This window comes from Chiloscyllium plagiosum, unplaced genomic scaffold (genome assembly GCF_037043375.1).
Source record: "Chiloscyllium plagiosum isolate Xiang-an unplaced genomic scaffold, Cpla_swu_hap1 HiC_scaffold_39, whole genome shotgun sequence".
In the NCBI taxonomy this organism is placed as follows: Eukaryota; Metazoa; Chordata; class Chondrichthyes; order Orectolobiformes; family Hemiscylliidae; genus Chiloscyllium; species Chiloscyllium plagiosum.
This window is the reverse complement of record NW_028270177.1, coordinates 30271347-30288876: the sequence shown is the minus strand read 5'-3', so window position 1 is coordinate 30288876 and position 17530 is coordinate 30271347. Positions and strand designations below refer to the sequence as shown.

General features: G+C 42.5%; 1 protein-coding gene across 9 annotated transcripts in view; it reads left to right on the top strand.

Annotated features, from left to right (window-relative positions):
- Nucleotides 1–17530, top strand: part of LOC122541051 (multiple C2 and transmembrane domain-containing protein 2-like) — a 487119-nt gene that overhangs the window by 332465 nt on the left and 137124 nt on the right. The window contains exon 18 of one of the 9 annotated variants that reach the window (XM_043677553.2): nt 8177–8860. The exons of the other annotated variants lie outside the window; for them this stretch is intronic. Within the exon in view, the coding sequence (XP_043533488.1) occupies nt 8177–8242 (66 nt within the window). The 3' untranslated portion in view covers nt 8243–8860. Of the gene's footprint in view, nt 1–8176; nt 8861–17530 lie in introns of those variants that run through there. 9 annotated transcript variants of the gene reach the window in all.

The window sequence follows — 17530 nt, the reverse complement described above, 5'->3', positions numbered from 1 at the left end:
TTGTGTTCTGCATTCTGCTCCCTGATGTACATTATATGGTATGATCTGCCTGTAATCCACAGCACTTTTCACTGTATCTCGGTGCATGTGACAAGAATAAATCAAATCAGTATGTAGCTGTTGACCTTGGAATGCGCCTGTCTGCAAATTGTCTGGAGATAACTCTCTTCACTGGGCAACCAAAGAGTGTTAGGCACTGAACTGATGATCCTCTAGCCTCTCTACAAACAGCCAGTAGGAGCACAGAGTCCTGCATCACGGGAGTAGATCAACCTCGCAAAGAAGATTCACTGGATCCTCAGGGAACTGGAGTTTTGTATAAGAACAATCTTCTTAGGTCTTTGTCCTGCCTCTCCACCATCAAAGTGACATTTGGAGCTCTATTGGGGACGGTCCTGAAAGTGTTAACCCCCCCCCACCCCCCCATGACATAGAAGGAAGTCAGTGCTTCTGGTAGCTTTGCTCCCACTGCACCCCATTCAGAAAGGTAACCCGAGGAATGTGGAGCCGAGTTACCAAATGAGGCATTGCAGGAGTTTACAACGATGCTGAGGAGCGAGGTACTCAGTAAAAACCAAGCACCACCAATCGCTGTACTAACATGTATAAACCTTTGACACGCACCAGTTGAGGTTTAACCTACCCCGGTGATGATGTGTAGGAACACCCAGCCTGAAGTTGTGGTGGACACAGATCCATCGGTAACTTTGGAAGAAAAATTGCCTGGTTGTGGGGAACTCATTGAACAACGTTTTCAAAAAGCTAGTATAAGTGGGGCAGGCTGAATGGTGTCCGATGCCTTGGACTTTTGTTCATCAACCTGTTCAGTGATGTTATTACACATCTCTGGAGCTAGTGGAACTTGAACCCTGGCCTCCCGACTCAAAGGTAGGGGCACTACCACTGGACCACAGCGCCTCTCTTATATTGTTGTATGTTACCCTGAATTACCAAGTGAATTGTCACCCAGCAGTCACTGCGGTACACTGGACACAGTGACGAGGGAGGATATTGACCTGTGCACATTTTCACTGCGGTGCACCCCAATCAAGGACATCATGGAGTTTGAGTGATTTGAACTTCATCGAGGCTGAATAGTTCAGGAAAGGGGAAACCTGGAGTTGAAAGCTTCTCTTTGAGAGGGTCTGCTGATTTACCGTTATGGAGCTGTAGGTGGCAGCATAACCACACGAATCAACCTGTTCTTTCGTTTTTTTCACCTACCCACATGGGACTGTGGTGTTCAATTCAGTTGCAGTCAGCTTGCGTTGTGGAGACTGTATGACAACTTGATGTAGTTGGCTAATAGGTGATGAATTGGTTAACTAAATGAATGCTTTGTTGGTTGTCAACAATACCTTGCCAACTGAGAAACCACTTTATCTTTACAGGTGTGTTCTGTATGTCTGACCCAGAACTCTGTTCTTCCTGTTCATTAGAGGTTTAGATGTCGTTTTCAATCAAGTAAGCTCAAGTTTTACTCAGGGATCAACAAATCAGATTCACGTGTGGGGAGCTGCTTTTTATGGTCAGTTGTGTGTGAGGCGAGTAATCAGATAAACAGGTTTTGAAAGGCATGCTCAATATAGTGGAGCAGAGTATATATTGCTGAGGCACTGGCAATGGAAACAGCTAATGACCAAACCATTTGGTTCCAGTTTAACTCCTAAATCACTCTGACAGTGACCATGCTCAGTGAGTATTCTTGAAGAAGCAGCCAAATATAATTACCTCCTGGGCACGCAGATTTCTCAGATGAGAAAGAGCCATGATGAAGATAGCATTTCTTGTCATAGGGAGCGGCATTCCTTCACTGAGCTGGTACAGGCAGGACAGGCCAAATGTCCTGGGTTTCCATGGCTCCCCAGTCCATCCATTATAATGGGCTGAATGGCCTCGTCTTTGTAGCAGGGTTTCTGTAACTCTCTTGTAAATTTAGCATTGCTGCTCACTTGGCACCCCTGGATGTAAGATTTGTAAACTGCATAGGATACCACTGTGCACTTCACCCAGACATCCCATTGCAGTGCTGGTGGTACAGTGCTTTATCCTGCACCAACTGTGGGGCGTCCTGGGGGCCGTTTACCCTCTACTTGGCCCTTGGACACATGTCTGATCAGCTGCTGAAGGATGTGTCTTAGTTGTGGACTTTCCAGGTTTGGATGGCATGAAAGACTAACCTCCGGCAGAATGCAGCAGTCTGGGAGAAACCTCCCCCTCTCTTTCTCCCCCCCCCCCCCCCCCCCCCCCATTCTTTGATATTTCAGTTTATGAATTCTTTAGCTGTGAAGTTTGAATTAATGGTTTGTAGAGAATTTCTGCTGGATAACACAACTTCCATGGTGACATGTTAAGATTGCTGGCCATTGGAACAGATAGCACATGGGGAGAAAAGCACACATTGAGATGATCATCCCAGCTGGTCAAGTTAGATCCCAGAATGAAACCTGACGTGATAGACCTCTCTCCATGGATACTGCCTGACCTGCTGCGATTTCCAGCATTTTTTTTGTTTGCAGCACAGATTCCAGCATCTGCAGTAATTTGCTCCTACCTTGATAAACCTGAACCTGTGTTTCTAAACAATGGAGATTGGTTACTGTGCACATTAACAAGAGTCTGCAAGTGTACTTTTAGGATAAACAAAAAAAGTTGATTTAACAAGGATAAAGCATTAACTGCATTTCCTCTGCCACTTTTGCCACCTCCAGCAGGATACCACAACCAAACAAACCCTCCCCTCATCTGTCAGCATTCCACGGGGACTATTCCATCTGCAACACCTTGCTCCACTTCACTGTCACTCCAACAGCTCTTTAGCCTCCCTTTTCCTCCTCTTCAAGGCAGTCATCGATGTTTTGACATCTAGCCCTTTACCTCCTTTCTCATGACGCTCTAAAGCCCCAAACACACCTTCCAGGTGAAATTGTCTTTCGTCCAGTCTCGCCTACTGTATCCCTGCTCAAAATGCGATCTCCTCTACATTTGGAGAGACCATTGCAGATTGAGTGGCTACTTTGCAGAATACCTCCACCCTAAAGCTCCACACCAGCTAGACGAACAGAGTCTCATTTTCCACCTAAACACTTTTACATTATTCAGACTTAACATTTAGCTCAGCAGTTTCAGAGTATCAACTCTGACCTCCAGTTGATTCGCCCTACCTGCCACTAAAACCCCATTTCCTCAGGTGCCTTGTCAGCACACGTTTTCTGTCGGATGAGCTGATTGATCCTCTGCTATTAGTTTAACACCTATTCTTCATCTGTATATCTTTCAATTACCATTAGTATTGCCTTTTGATATGGGACCCTTTTGTCATCTGTTCCACTTGTTTCTCCTGCCCCTCTGACAGCAGCAGAAGACCATCACTTTATAATTCCTTTCAGTTCTGTAGAAAGCATTAGAGGCACTACTGTTTCAATCCGTCTACTGGGGTACATAGTGAGACTGTCACTATTTCTTTTATCGCAGCAATATCCTCAAAGGCAGCAAATCACAGTGATGATTCATCACGATCTCTATGTTGAGGCTTCTTGGCACAACTGCAACATGATTCCGTATAGGCAAATTACTCTGAAGGAATACCTGCTTTTCTTCAGCTGGTAGCTCTCCCTGTGGCACCTACAACCAACTGCAAAACAAACCCATCATAATTGTAACTTCTAAGCAAATATACAAGCTCCTCAAACTCAGTTTTCAGCAGAATTGCAGGACTTCTACCCAGAGAGTTTAAGCTTCCTGCTTCTCTACTGACTGACGTTTGGATTCTTCTGCCCTTCTGCCTGTCTCTGGATTCCTGTTGCTAGGTAACAGTGAAGATTCCTTTCCTACTTTTCCTTTTAAGACACTAAATCATCAACTCTCCCCTCTTCCTTCCAAGGGTTGTAAAACCTTATTAAGTCATATACATATATAAACAGGCTTCCAGATTTCCGGGCAGCACAGTGGTTAGCATTGCTGCCCACGACACCAGGGACTGGGGTTCGATTCTACCCTCTGGCGACCTTCTGTGTGAAGTTTGCACATTCTCCGTTTCTGCTTAGGTTTCCTTTGGGTGTTCCGGGTTCCACCCACACTCCAAAGATGAGCAAGTTAAGTGGATTAGCTACGCTGAATTACTCATTGTGTTCTGGCATGTGTAGGTTAGGTGGGTTGGCCGGGGGTGGGTGTGTAGGGATGGGGTGGTGGGATGCTGTTTGGAGGGTCAGCGTGGACTTGTTGGGCCGAATGATGTTTCCACACTGCTGGGATTCCATGGACATCCTGTCACCAAAGCTATCAAACAATTTGAAAAATGAAACTAAAATCATGTCTTCCCTTCCGTAGCACAAAAAAAAACAAATTTATACATTGTCTGGAACAAGATATAAACGCCTATATTTTAATCATCGGTTCAATGGGATAATGGCCCAGATAATCTGTTAATGTTGGTTGAGGGATAGATTTTGATCAGGACAGTGGTGAGAGCACTCAGTCTCACTTTATCAGACAAGGCCACTGGAGCTTTCACTTCTGTCTGAGAGAGTGAGGGTTACAACCTAAAAGTAAAACTAGCACCTCTGACAGTGCGGCACTCCCTCAGGACTCCATTGGCGTGGTGGCTTAGAATTTGCTCACAAGTCTTCACATCTGGTGAATTGCAAATCACTTATTGGAATTGAGAAACTTGAAAGCACAGTGTGGGACCCTGAATAAATATTTAACGTTTTTGTTACTGATCCTATTTGTTTTTATGGTTGACTCTTTCATGAAGATCACGCAGGGACAATATCAACGATTTCTCATGACACACAGTCTCGCTAGCCTTGTGTTTTTTCATTTTAAAAAATGACACTATTTGAAATAACAGTGCACTTTCAAAAAACAAACAACTTTTTACTTCAGGTGCATTGTATAAATGAAATCATTATATTACCTTGTGGGAGCTCATAACTTCCATGACTTTCCCTAAGGTTTTTTTTACAAGTGCTTTGACATTGTGAGTACATTTGTCTAGAAAGTTCCAGTTTCCACCTTGGACCACCTTGGCAGTCAATGAAAAGCAAGGTGTCATAGAGGGTACCTTCCAAGCCAGAACTTTGGAAACCTATTGTCCACTTCCATGTTTAAGAATTTGCATCTTAAAACCGCCTGTTCTAGTTTAGAGAAAACGTGTGCCATAACGAAGAGAAAGAGCATGTTTGGTGTTCATGATATGGAGGTGCCAGTGTTGGACTAGGGTGGACAAAGTCAAAACTTACCCAACACCAGGTTATAGTCCAACAGGTTAATTTGAAACCACAATTGGTATTGGCTCTCTGCAGCTAACAAGCCTTAAACTGGGGATTCAGCTATCTTAGACACTTCCTGAAAGAAGTACCTCCATATATAAAAACATTGAATCCTGGCTATTGGAGTTATGTAGATATCTTAAGCAACTGTCCATGACTCCCCTTTCCCCAAACTCTCCATTCCCCAGATGCGAACGTTTTGTACAATTCTCCCTCGTCCCATCATGAGTGCCTGAACCCACATGCTGTGGTATTCCCTCCCAAGAGCTATCTGCCCCGTCATCTCCCTGTGCTCCTTAAAAAACACCTTCAGAAAGCTCCCTATTATTCTTTCTCCCTGGCTCAAAGGCTGGTTTACGCATTACACTTCAGGCACGATGCAAAAAGGTGCCATACAATCATTACAAGTGGTTGCTTTTTACTGAAAGGGAAGAAGAAGGAGATATTTGCTGTAAGGCAATAACTCAACCTTATAAGAGCACTTATAGAGTCATAGAGATGTACAGCATGGAAACAGACCCTTCGGTCCAACCCGTCCATGCCGACCAGATATCCCAACCCAATCTAGTCCCATCTGCCAGCACCTGGCCATATCCCTCCAAACCCTTCCTATTCATAGACCCATCCAAATGCCTCTTAAATGTTGCAATTGTACCAGCCTCCACCACTTCCTCTGGCAGCTCATTCCATACCCGTACCACCCTCTGTGTGAAAAAGTTGCCCCTTAGGTCTCTTTTATATCTTTCCTCTCTCACCCCAAACTTATGCCCTCTAGTTCTAGACTCCCCGACCCCAGGGAAAAGACTTTGCCTATTTACCTTATCCATGCCCCTCATAATTTTGTAAACCTCTATAAGGTCACCTTTTCAGCCTTCGACGCTCTGGGGAAAACAGCCCCAGTTCATCCTCTCCCTATAGAATGTGGAAGGAGCAGACAATGGACAATTTAATGGAGGGGAATCCTCTGTAAGTATCCCATCAGGCACAGGGGGCGGTGCTCTGGGTTGTGATTGGACATTTCTGGGTAAATATAGGTGATGATTATAATGCACGATCATTATCTCAACAAGACGAGCAATAAGTTATGATGGTAAGATATTGGTTGTTGAGAAGAGGGACTTCAATCCTTCCCATTCTTCGTTGAAGAGACTATTGGTTAGATAAAACAGATTAGACTCCTGCAGTAAAGAGTTGAAAATGCAGATAAATTTTGCTTTCAGCTGTTGGTGCCAAAAGAAGAGAATTTAATACCCTCTAAAAACTGGATTAACTCCCTTCCCATCGTCAAGTAAATCCCAATGAGGTGGCGCTGATTCCTGTTCCCTGAGGTGAATGGACAATGTTTAACCCACTGTGGCACTCTCTCCCTAACTATAACTCAAAGTTCAGATACACACTTCCTCTCAACCACCTTCTGTGCTGTTGATGACTGGAATTTAAATAAAGTCCTTTTGCATAATCAGAGGGTGTGCAATTGCAGGAGCTGAGTTGCGAGTGATGGAAATCGAGTTCCAGTCACAACTCAGAAGCGTCCAGCATTTGAGAACAGTTTTCCAGCTGGAGAGAAGTCCCTTCCCTGGGGTCCAGCAGGAAAGATACGGCATTGCTGAGCAAGATCCCAAAAAAACCTTTCCTGATGTCAGTCAAGGAATGGGGCTTTATTTTCAGGTCGAGTGAAGAAGGGTCACTGGACCCGAAACAGTCAACTCAGATTTTTCTCTGTCCACAGATGGTGCCAGATCTGCTGAGCTTTTCCAGCAATTTCAGTTTTTGTTTCTGATTTCCATACTTGCAGTTCTTTTGACATTTTTAGGGTTTTCTTGTCTGGGGGAATGAAGATGCCCATACCCACCCACCCACTCAGGCCAGGCAAGTTGCTCTGCACATATCTTACTAGTTTCTTGTAGAGTTAATGATGGACATCATCACCGAGATGCTCAGCTCTACTGAGGATCTGCTAGGGCATTTGCGTCCCTGCAGTTACAACTGTGGGATCTCAGTCGATGGACACTTAATGCGTTTGCCTGAAATTCCTCCCCCTGCTATTTTGACAGAAGCATTGAGCCGTTTATAAGATGAGCACAACACCGTATGGACCCCAGTGGCTTTTGCTGAGGGTTACCTCACCACCTCAAAGGATAACTAGACTTGGGACAACCTTGTGAATGATGCCCACATTCTCATCATCAACCAAAAAAAACAGAAAAGAATTCTGGACAAATGGGTTGTGGTCTGTTATTGTCTTGTGGAAACTATGTCAAATAACTCTGTGGAGGCCAGTATCCCATCACAAATTTACTCTTTATTTACACATGCTCTGTACATGGACTCTGACCAGCTGGCTCAGAGCCAGTTCCTAGAGTGAGGAGAATCTCTGAGATTCCTGGCTCAGGTTAACAGCCCCATCAGGGAACTCATACTCACTGAGAAGGGCTTATGCCCGAAACGTCGATTCTCCTGCTCCTTGGATGCTGCCTGACCTGCTGCGCTTTTCCAGCAACACATTTTCAGCTCTGATCTCCAGCATCTGCAGTCCTCACTTTCTCCTCACTGAGATCCACCCAGCCAACCTCCTATGAAAGCAAATGACAGGATTATGTCTATAGTTTGAATATCATTATCGTGGAAAACAAAAATGACTTTATAAAGTGTGCCTCCCTCCAGTGACTAGTTAAAAGCCAATAAAGATACCTAAGAATCTCATTGACTTCATAGGTTACACTGGTAATCATTAAGGCTTTACTCAGCCCAGCATCATGGAATAGAGCTTGCTGTTCAAACTCACTGGGAAATAGCATCATGGGTGTTGTAGTCTTCCTGTTACTGGGATTGTGCAGCATCTGGGTTTTAACTTTTGTTTTAAAAAAAACACAATAAATCTGCCTTTCTGTTTCTCAACCCAGGCTTATATACTCCGGTTGCGTCTGTCACTGCTGTTTGATGGATTTGATCAGGCTCTCTCAAGATAGAACTAATCACACAGAGACACAACATGGTCTCAAGCATCTGATGGAAACCAATATATATGTATTAAAATTGGACCAGATGTACTCAACACTGACTGCGTGCAAGAAGCAGGCTGCATGCATGAAATCTGGACTGTATGTATGAGGGAAGTCTTTCAAATGTGTGGCAATCAAACACCATGATGTTGGTGTGCACTGTTTAACTAAATCCCTGTTGCATTGACAATCAGACAGCAAGATCTCACTCACGTCCTACCTGAGCATCTTCCTGTCATCTGCCCTTGATATTGCCAAATCTCTGCTGTTTTGGTCCACTCACAGAGTCATTTCAAATTATAAAGTCTTGTTTCTCAAAAGGAGCTACTTGAGTTAATCCCCACCATGTTTTTGATCCATTGTAATATTCTTGCCATTTAGAAATGTCATCACACCGTTAGCAGTCGGTTTCTCCAAAGATTTAACTTAATACTTCAAGCCTGTCAAAGAGCTTTGGGAGCAAAGTTTAAGGCTCTTTGTATAAGCTTAGTATTTTTGGAAACATGAACTTGCTGTACAGTGTGAAGCAGACATGCTTGATTACACATTTTCTCTTCAGATAAGCCGAGCTAAATACAATAAATAAAAAACCCGAAAGAACTGTGGAATGCTGTGAATCAGTCAAACAGAAAATGCTGGAAATGCTGAGCACGTCTGGCAGCATCTGTGGAGAGAAATCAGAGTTAACGTTTCAGGTTGAGTGACCCTTCCTCAGAACAGAAATACAATAAGATGGGATTTATGGTTTTTTTTTCCCTTATTTTAAATAATTTTATGGCTTCATCGAAAAGGCCAGGGTTTGTTATTCATTTTGAATTACTCTTCAGAGAATTGAAGAGTCACCCATATTGCTGCAATTCTGGAGTCATGTTGCCCAGACCAGCAGCAGATTTGCTTCACCCTAAGGTGATCTGGAAGCATTTTTATAACAATCAGTGATTGCTTCATTGGCAGCCTTTGAGAAATTAGCTTGGAATTCCAGATTTTAATTAATTGAGTTTAAATTCCACGAGTGGGATTTGGACTCAGCGCGGTCCCCTGGATCTCTGGGTGATAGTCCAGTGACATACCCACTAGGCTTTACCACTTATGTGGCCTCAACTCCATTTTCCTGCCCTCAATCCACTACGAATTACAAATATTTCTTCACTTCCTTAAATTTACTCAATGTTCCGGCATCCCTCACACTCTAGGGTAGGGAATTCCACAGCCTCACAACATTTTGAGAAAAGTAATTTCTCCTCACCGTTGTTTTAAATCTGTCACTGCTTTTTCCTAAAAGTACGACCTCTCATTCTAGATTGCCCCTACAAGAGGAAATTTCCTTTATATATCGACTTTGTTAATCCCCTTTGGCATCATATACACCTGAACCTTTTTCCCAAGATGGCGGTGGAGTAGGACTGCCCCAGCCAGAGCTTGTCCACTGTGTCCACTTATTTCCTTTTTTTCCTCTTTTCGTACGTTTTATTTCCTTTTTTCTCCTGAGCTCCCGTCCTTGAGCCTTGAGTGAGCCCCGGCCTCTGCGTGGATTCCTATGCATCCACATTTTATGTAAGAATAATAAAATAAACTAAACTCATCATAGAAATTTAGGGACTAATGACATAATGGCACAAGGAAACTTCAGATAGCGGGAATTTTCTTTGCAATGTTTCAACTACTTCGACCAGAAAGGGAACAAATAAAACTAGAGTTTTGCTGTTGCAGGTAGTAAACCTTCCGCAAAGTTCAGTTGTTTAAAAAGGAAGTAATTTCTTATCTTTGCCTTTCTGTCTCTCTCTCTCTCTGAATCCAATTTTTCTTTCCCTCTCTTTTTCAGTTAGATTGACTGTCAGTCTGACTTCTCACTAGGATTCCAGATGTGCTGTTGACTTCACCACACACTTCCATTAGTTTGTGTGGGTAAAATTTGTTCTAACTGAAAGATGAGGAGGAAACATTAAAAGATATGACATGCCATAAAGTGCTGGATTGTTGCACATTATGGACTGTGTGGTGCAGAACAAGCTGCAGTCAGTGTGTTAATATTGGGCAATCTGTGCTGCCGTCAGTATCTTCAGGTCGAAAGGTTACTGAGGAAATCTATTACTTGATTTCTTCTAAACTCTCAAATCATTTTTAAATGGAACCACATTGATACTTTTGCTGGTCATTTTACCTTCCCGGGTTTGCCATTATTACACTGCTTTTGGATTAAAGCATGTCCCTCTCCTAAGCAATGAGCAATAAAGTTAAAATCTCAAAAAGACCACAGGCTAACCTGTGACAAAAGCAATAGGCGTGTTCTGTTGTGACCTGATTGCATAATGGCTCATTCTGGAAATTTCTAAGAGAAAAGATACCCCATTGGCCTTTGACTGACACTCCCTTTACTGTGTGATGAGGTGATTCAAGTATATAACAAGAATCAACTAATTAAATAAGGCTTTAAGTAGGAGTTTTCAAAAAAGGAAACCATTTCACCAAAAACACCTCTTGTGGAAAATTGGAAAACATGTTCAGACTGTGTAAGTTTAGCAAACATTAAGTAATAGTAATCATAACTAAATACAGACATTACAAAAATACCATTGTAGATTTTTAGTGCAATGTATTCCTGGATTTTTCTGTCTTTCAGTTGCAGCAAAGTATTTTGAACACCAGAAAAATAAACACTCAATTTTATATTAATCTTCCCATACCTTTCAGGATGTAGATGATCATATCTCCTTTTGAAAAAAAGAGTAAAATCCGCATTTAACTTTCATTTGAATAGGGAGAGACTGGACAAGGAGGTTCTCATGATGTTAAAAACCACAGGGTGAAACTGTGGTGGTTCTCAGAAACTCCTCAGATGATGCAGTTGGGAAGTTTTGACAAACCATGCCTTGACTTTGTTGCTTATACCTTAGTGTTTGCTGTTGATGTGTTGACACCAGTGCTCTATATTTGAGCAGAGTCCCTGATGAAAATAAGATTATTTTAATTATATCAGAGGCAATAACCTTCCTGTGCCACATGGAGTTTTGCTGGAGTAATTCACTCTTGTTACAATAATTCAGCAGATTACACAGTAAATGAAGAGCAGAGCAGTATTTAACAAAACTATATAGACAGGCTGGGGCTGCTTTCCCTGGAGCGTGGGAGGTTGAGGGGTGACCTTATAGAGGTTTACAAAATTATGAGGGGCATGGATAGGATAAATAGGCAAAGTCTTTTCCCTGGGGTCGGGGAGTCCAGAAGAGGGCACAGGTTTAGGGTGAGAGGGGAAAGATATAAAAGAGAACTACGGGGCAACTTTTTCACGCAGAGGGTGGTACGTGTATGGAATGAGCTGCCAGAGGAAGTGATGGAGGCTGGTACAATTGCAACATTTTGGATCAAAGGGTCTGTTTCCATGCTGTACATCTCTATGATCGTGGGAGTTCATTATTACACTCCTCCTTTTGAACCTGACAAAATTACTTTTGGGCGGTAGAAAATTGCACATTTTGATTAAAGTGCCACCCTAAATTTCTCCCTGAACGGTTTGCAAAAGAAAATTCACTTGCGTTTCTTTGGCTATTCAAAAAAAATAAAACAAAAGCTGCAGAGGAAACTGCTGAAGTGAAGAAAAGTTGAGGTTCCACATTAAACTTCCCAAGTAAAGATGCATGCTAAGGGAATAAATTGTTTCCAGTATAGTGTCGATATAATATTTGCACAGAGAACTGTTTATAGATCTTTCACCAACAGAGCCACTAGCTTGTATATTAACAATGCTACCAGTGGGTGATTTAACTGGAGGACTTTGATATATTCCAGAAGAACTTAATATTAAAGAGAAAAACTGTTGTAATAGTTTCAATAGCAAACACAATAGCTTGGAATATTGTTACACTAAGTGGCAAACAATTGCATAATGATGATAATGCTGGATTACAAAGCCCAGAGGCCAAGACTTGGGTTGAAATCCCAGCATGGAATTTAAACTCAACTAATAATTCTGGAATTGAGAAATATTGTCAGTAGCTGTGAAACTAGAATCGATTGTGGTTTAGAAACCAATCTGGTTTGCTAATGTCTTTCAGGGAAACGAAATCTGCATTCTTAAAATGGCCAAGCAAGCCATTCAGGTCAAGAGTAAGGGGGGATGAGCAACAAATGTTGGTCTCGCAGACAATGTTCACATCCCATCAAAGAATAAAGAGAAGCAAAATTGTATTACAACAACTTTAGATAACCATCTTCCCACCTGACAGGGCAGCATGTCAGTGTTTCAGTGGGAAATTGGGTTTCTCTTTAATTGTTTCTATGCATCTGCTCTAATGTCTGAAGTAGAAGCCAAATGCTGGAGAAACTTAACAGGAACAGCTGCATCTGTGGAGAGAGAAACAGAGTTAATGGATGATGATTCTTCAGAACTAATGGCTTGACGAGGCTGTGGTGTCAGAAATTGAGTTGAGAATTTCTTAGAGCAGAAGCATAGAGAGTGAGCCATCAGAGATCAGTGGGAGGTGCAAAGGATAGAGGTGATAGAAGGGTCAAAATCCTAGAACTCCCTCCCCAAGGACATTGTGGGTGTACCTACAGCAAATGGACTGCAATGGTTCAAGAAGGCAGTTCACCACCACTTTCTCAAGGGAAACTAGGGATGGGAAATAAATGTTTCTAGCCAACAATGTCCATATTCTCTGAATGAATGAAGAGAAGGTGGCACGGTAGCACAGTGGTTAGCACTGCTGCCTCAAAGCACAGGGTCCCAGTTTCAATTCTAGCCTCGGGCAACTGTCTGTGTGGAGTTTGCACATTCTCTTCATGTCTGCGTGGGTTTCCTCTGGGTGCTCCAGTTTCCTCCCACAGTCCAAAAACGTGCAGGTCGGGTGAATTTAAATTCCCATGTTAAATTGCCGATAGTGTTAGGTGCATTAATCACATGAAAATGGGTGGGTTACTCTTCGGAGGCTCAGTATGGACTGGTTGGGCTGAAGGGCCTATTTCCACACTGCAGTGAATCTAATCTAAACTTGTATGCACAGATCTAAACAAATATCTGTACAGAACATATATGTTTCAGAGTAACAGACACATATTTGTAATTTATATAAATATTATTTTTAATATACTAGGATTGGGCAATTAATGCTGGCCAGCCAACGATATCCACATCCCACAAAATGAATAAATAAAGAAAAAGCATATTTAACATTCTTACATGTGTATATTTATGTATATCAATTTGTTTTTGCATAAATATGGAAGGAATAACAAAATGTATATGGATCACCTCTGTCTAGTAGTTGGTCAGCAGCAGGTTTTGAACTGAAAATTGAATACATTCGATGAGTTATAGAATGAGATGTACATCTTTTGTTAGCATGTTATCTGCTGGAAGTTGGTTCTCATAATGATGCGCGAATAGGAGCAAGAATAGGCACTTTGGTTGCTCTGCCAATAAGTACAATCGTGGCTGATTTTCTACCTCAACTCCACCTGCCACACCATTCACCAATCCTTTTATTCCCTTGGTACTCCGAAGTCTATCATTCTCTGTCTTGAATGCACTCACTGACTCGCAGCCATGGCCTCAACAACACAGTGCTGACTATGTGACAGCACCGGCATGAGTCAATATTTTGCGGAATCGTTTTGTAGAAATCAAAGGCATTTTACAGAAAATTAAATTTAAAGGAAAGATATTGTGAAACTTGAACGTGTGCTGAAAAGAGTTACAAGGATGTTGCCAGGGTTGGAGAGTTTGAGCTATAGAGAAAGGCTGAATAGGCTGGGGCTGTTTTTGCTGGAGCGTCGGAGGCTGAGGGATGACCTTATAGAGGTTTATACATAAAATCATGAGGGGTATGGGTAGGGTGAATAGCCAAGGTCTTTTCCCAAGGGTAGGGGAGTCCAGAACTAGAATGCATAGGTTTAGGGTGAGAGGGAAAAGATTTAAGAGAGACCTAAGGGGCCAACTTTCCACACAGTCTTGCATGTGTGGAATGAGCTGCCAGAGGAAGTGTTGGAGACTGGTACCATTACAACATTTAAGAGGGTTTAGAGGGATATTGGCCAAATGCTGGCAAATGGGACTAGATTAATTTAGGATATCTGGTCAGCATGACAAGTGGACTGAAAGGTCTGTTTCAGTGCTGCACATCTCTATGACTCAATTTGTTCGCTATTCTGGATTTGTTTTCTTTAAAGCTCCTAACGATAGACTTCTTTTTTAATCCTTGGAACTTTCCCCCCCTCCCTTATCAATTTGTGAGGCTGGATTTCCTGCTAATGACGAATAGATGTTGCACATCTTTGTGGCTTTACTTATTCTGGCGATTGTGCTAAAGTGCAGTTTCCCATTTCAGGAGATGCTTTTACTTTCGTTCACTGATCCATGCAGGAAATTGGAATTACCGCTCCTTCTGGGTCCCACAAGTATATAAAAATAGAGCCACGATCGACAGCCAGCTCCAGACTGTGTAAAGCAGCTCTTTTATTCCATCCCTAATATGCAATCATAAATATTCCTTTGCTTCAGCCTTGATACGTAAAAGCATGTTAATTATTCCAAGGAAGCGCAGTATTGCTTTTCCACTGTATGAAGCCACTACATGCACACAGAGTGACATGCCAATTCAGCTAACACTCCTGCTTAAAAGCCTAGAGGGAGCATTACGCGTCCAGCCATCTGATCTATCATCCGGGAGGTCGAATGGTGTTAATGCATCCAGCACAGATTACAGACCCCCTCTAGATGTTGTTAATGCAAGACACACTTTGTGAAGTATTTAAATGGACACCGGAGGTGATGGTTCATGTCAAGCAGCAGCAGAAAGGCTGAGGGTGGATCTCATTGTCTACAAACGTAAAGATTAAGAAACCTGAGCACTGATTATACACTAAAGCGTGGCTCATACTGTGGGTGACAATTCTGACAGCTTGTTTATCTCACCTTTACCTGTCTTGTAAACTGCGGCCTGATGTAGCACTGCACAGCTGACGCTTGAATGGAAAATGCATCCTGACAGTAGCATTTAAGGCTTGCCATGTTGTGTCAAAAAAATTACTGCTTATTAATGGATGAAGACGATTAACACTGACCAGAGATGCTAAGGCCTCTAGCTCTTCCCTTCCCTAACTCTTCAAGTGTGGAAAGATATCTTCAGCTTTCTGCATCTGCATATTATTTCTTTCATCTGAAACTTACAATGGCGAATTTTTTGCAACTTAAAGCAAATTTGGCAAATGGAAGAACACATCTGATTTTTGAAGGGATAAGGATGTAAAAATGATCAAAATGCGATCATTTCCTTGTTCTAAAAATGCCATTGTCACTTTCAGAAGCGTTCAAAATGTTGAAAAGTTTCTGCAGGCCAACCCCCTCTCGTTACTACAGTGCAAGATCGGTCATGCTTTGAATCATATCATTTTGTTGTTGTTCGATGCAGGACTTATGCTGAGTTCCTGCTTAATTTTGATTGGATTACTGAAAGGATTCCTTTGACAGTCGCTTCTCCCAAAGTCTTGCAAAAAACATAAAAAGATAGAAGTTTGTCTTATGTCCCAATGCACTGGGGGCCCTAATAGTCAGCATATTCAGAATATTCAATAGGGGCATCCAATAGACAAATCAACATAATGCTGTCTATATTCGATTAAGAAAGACCAACTTTTTTAAAGCATCTATTGTAAACTCAGGCTGCTGCAATATATCTTACAGCCAATGAAATATTTTTGATATTTTGTATTTTAAGAAATGCAGCAACCAATTTGCACATAGCAGACTCCCACAGCAGTAAGGCAACAATGACCAGATAATCTCTTTCTCATAGAATCCCCTACAGTGTTGAAGGAGGCCATTCAGCCCATCGGGTCCACACTGACCCTCCGAAGAGTATCCCACCCACACTCAGCCCATATTTCCCATGGCTAACCCACCTATAGCCTGCATTCCATGTGCACTTTAGCAAGGCCAATCCACCCAACCTTCACATCTTTGGACCTTGGGAGGAAACCAGAGCAGGGGGCTTGCGCAGACACACGGAGAATGTGCAAAGTCACCCGAATTGAACCTGGATCCCTGGTGCTGTGAGGCAGCAGTGCTAACCTCTGAGCCACCGTGCTGCCCACTCGCCCATTTAACAGAAGGCCAAACCATTCAACAGAACCTCCCCAGCTTTTCTTTGGAAGTGCAGTGGGATCACTTGTATCATCCTGAGAGAGAGAAGACATGGCCTCATTTAACTTCTCAGCTGAAAGTGTTTCTGTAATATAGTGTCAGCCTTGACTTTGTAATCATAACCACAGGGTGGGACTTGAACCTCAAACTCCTGACTGAGAGGTAAGGCTACAAGCCACTGAACGACAGCTAACCAGATAAATGTCTGCAGCAAAGCACAGATTATTGTTCTTTGCTTTCTCTGCCATTGCTAGTATCTAATAATGAAATTAATAGGCATGTAAGTTACTGTTTTCAAAATAGCACTCCATGTTAAGAGGTTGTAAAATTTATTTTCTAAGTTGGTTTGAAAAGCATTGCTTGCTGAGTGACCGAGTGACATTGAGAGTCATGATGTTGGCTCAGTGGGACCCTTCTGTAATCATATTTCTATAAATACTTGGATAACGCAGCACTTTGTGGAGTGAATGGCAGGTGTCCCTGAACTGTGTAGTCGCTACATTGAGCAAAGCTGGTTTGAAATATATTGAGTGATGTTGGGTTTGATTGAGATTGATCGCTGTTCAATGATTGTTAGAGAAAGATTACAGCCTCAGGTACCCTCAACCAGATGTCTCTTTTAATGTACTCTAAACACCCCATGCAGAGAGATTTTGAGATACATCTGGAGCAAGATGGACCTGAACCTGGGCCTCCCTGTCTAGAGTAGGGACACTACCACTCCCCCCTAAGTGCTTTGACTAAAATTATTCCTTTACTGATGTAATTCAAGCCAAAGGAAGGATGTTGTGGAAATTGAAAGGGTTCAGAAAAGATTTACAAAGACGTTACCAGAGTTGGAGGGTTTGAGCTATAGAGGGAGGCTGAACAGGCTGGTGCTGTTTTCCCTGGAGCATCGGAGGCTGAGGGGTGACCTTATAGAGATTTATAAAACAATGGGGGACATGGATGGGTTAATAGACTAGGTCTTTTCCCTGGGGTCGGGGAGTCCAGAACTAGACAGCACAGGTTTAGGGTGAGAGGGGAAAAATTTGAAAGGGGCCTCAGGAATAACATTTTCAGTCAGATGGTGGTGAATGTATGGAATGAGCTGCCAGAGGAAGTAGTGGAGACTGGTA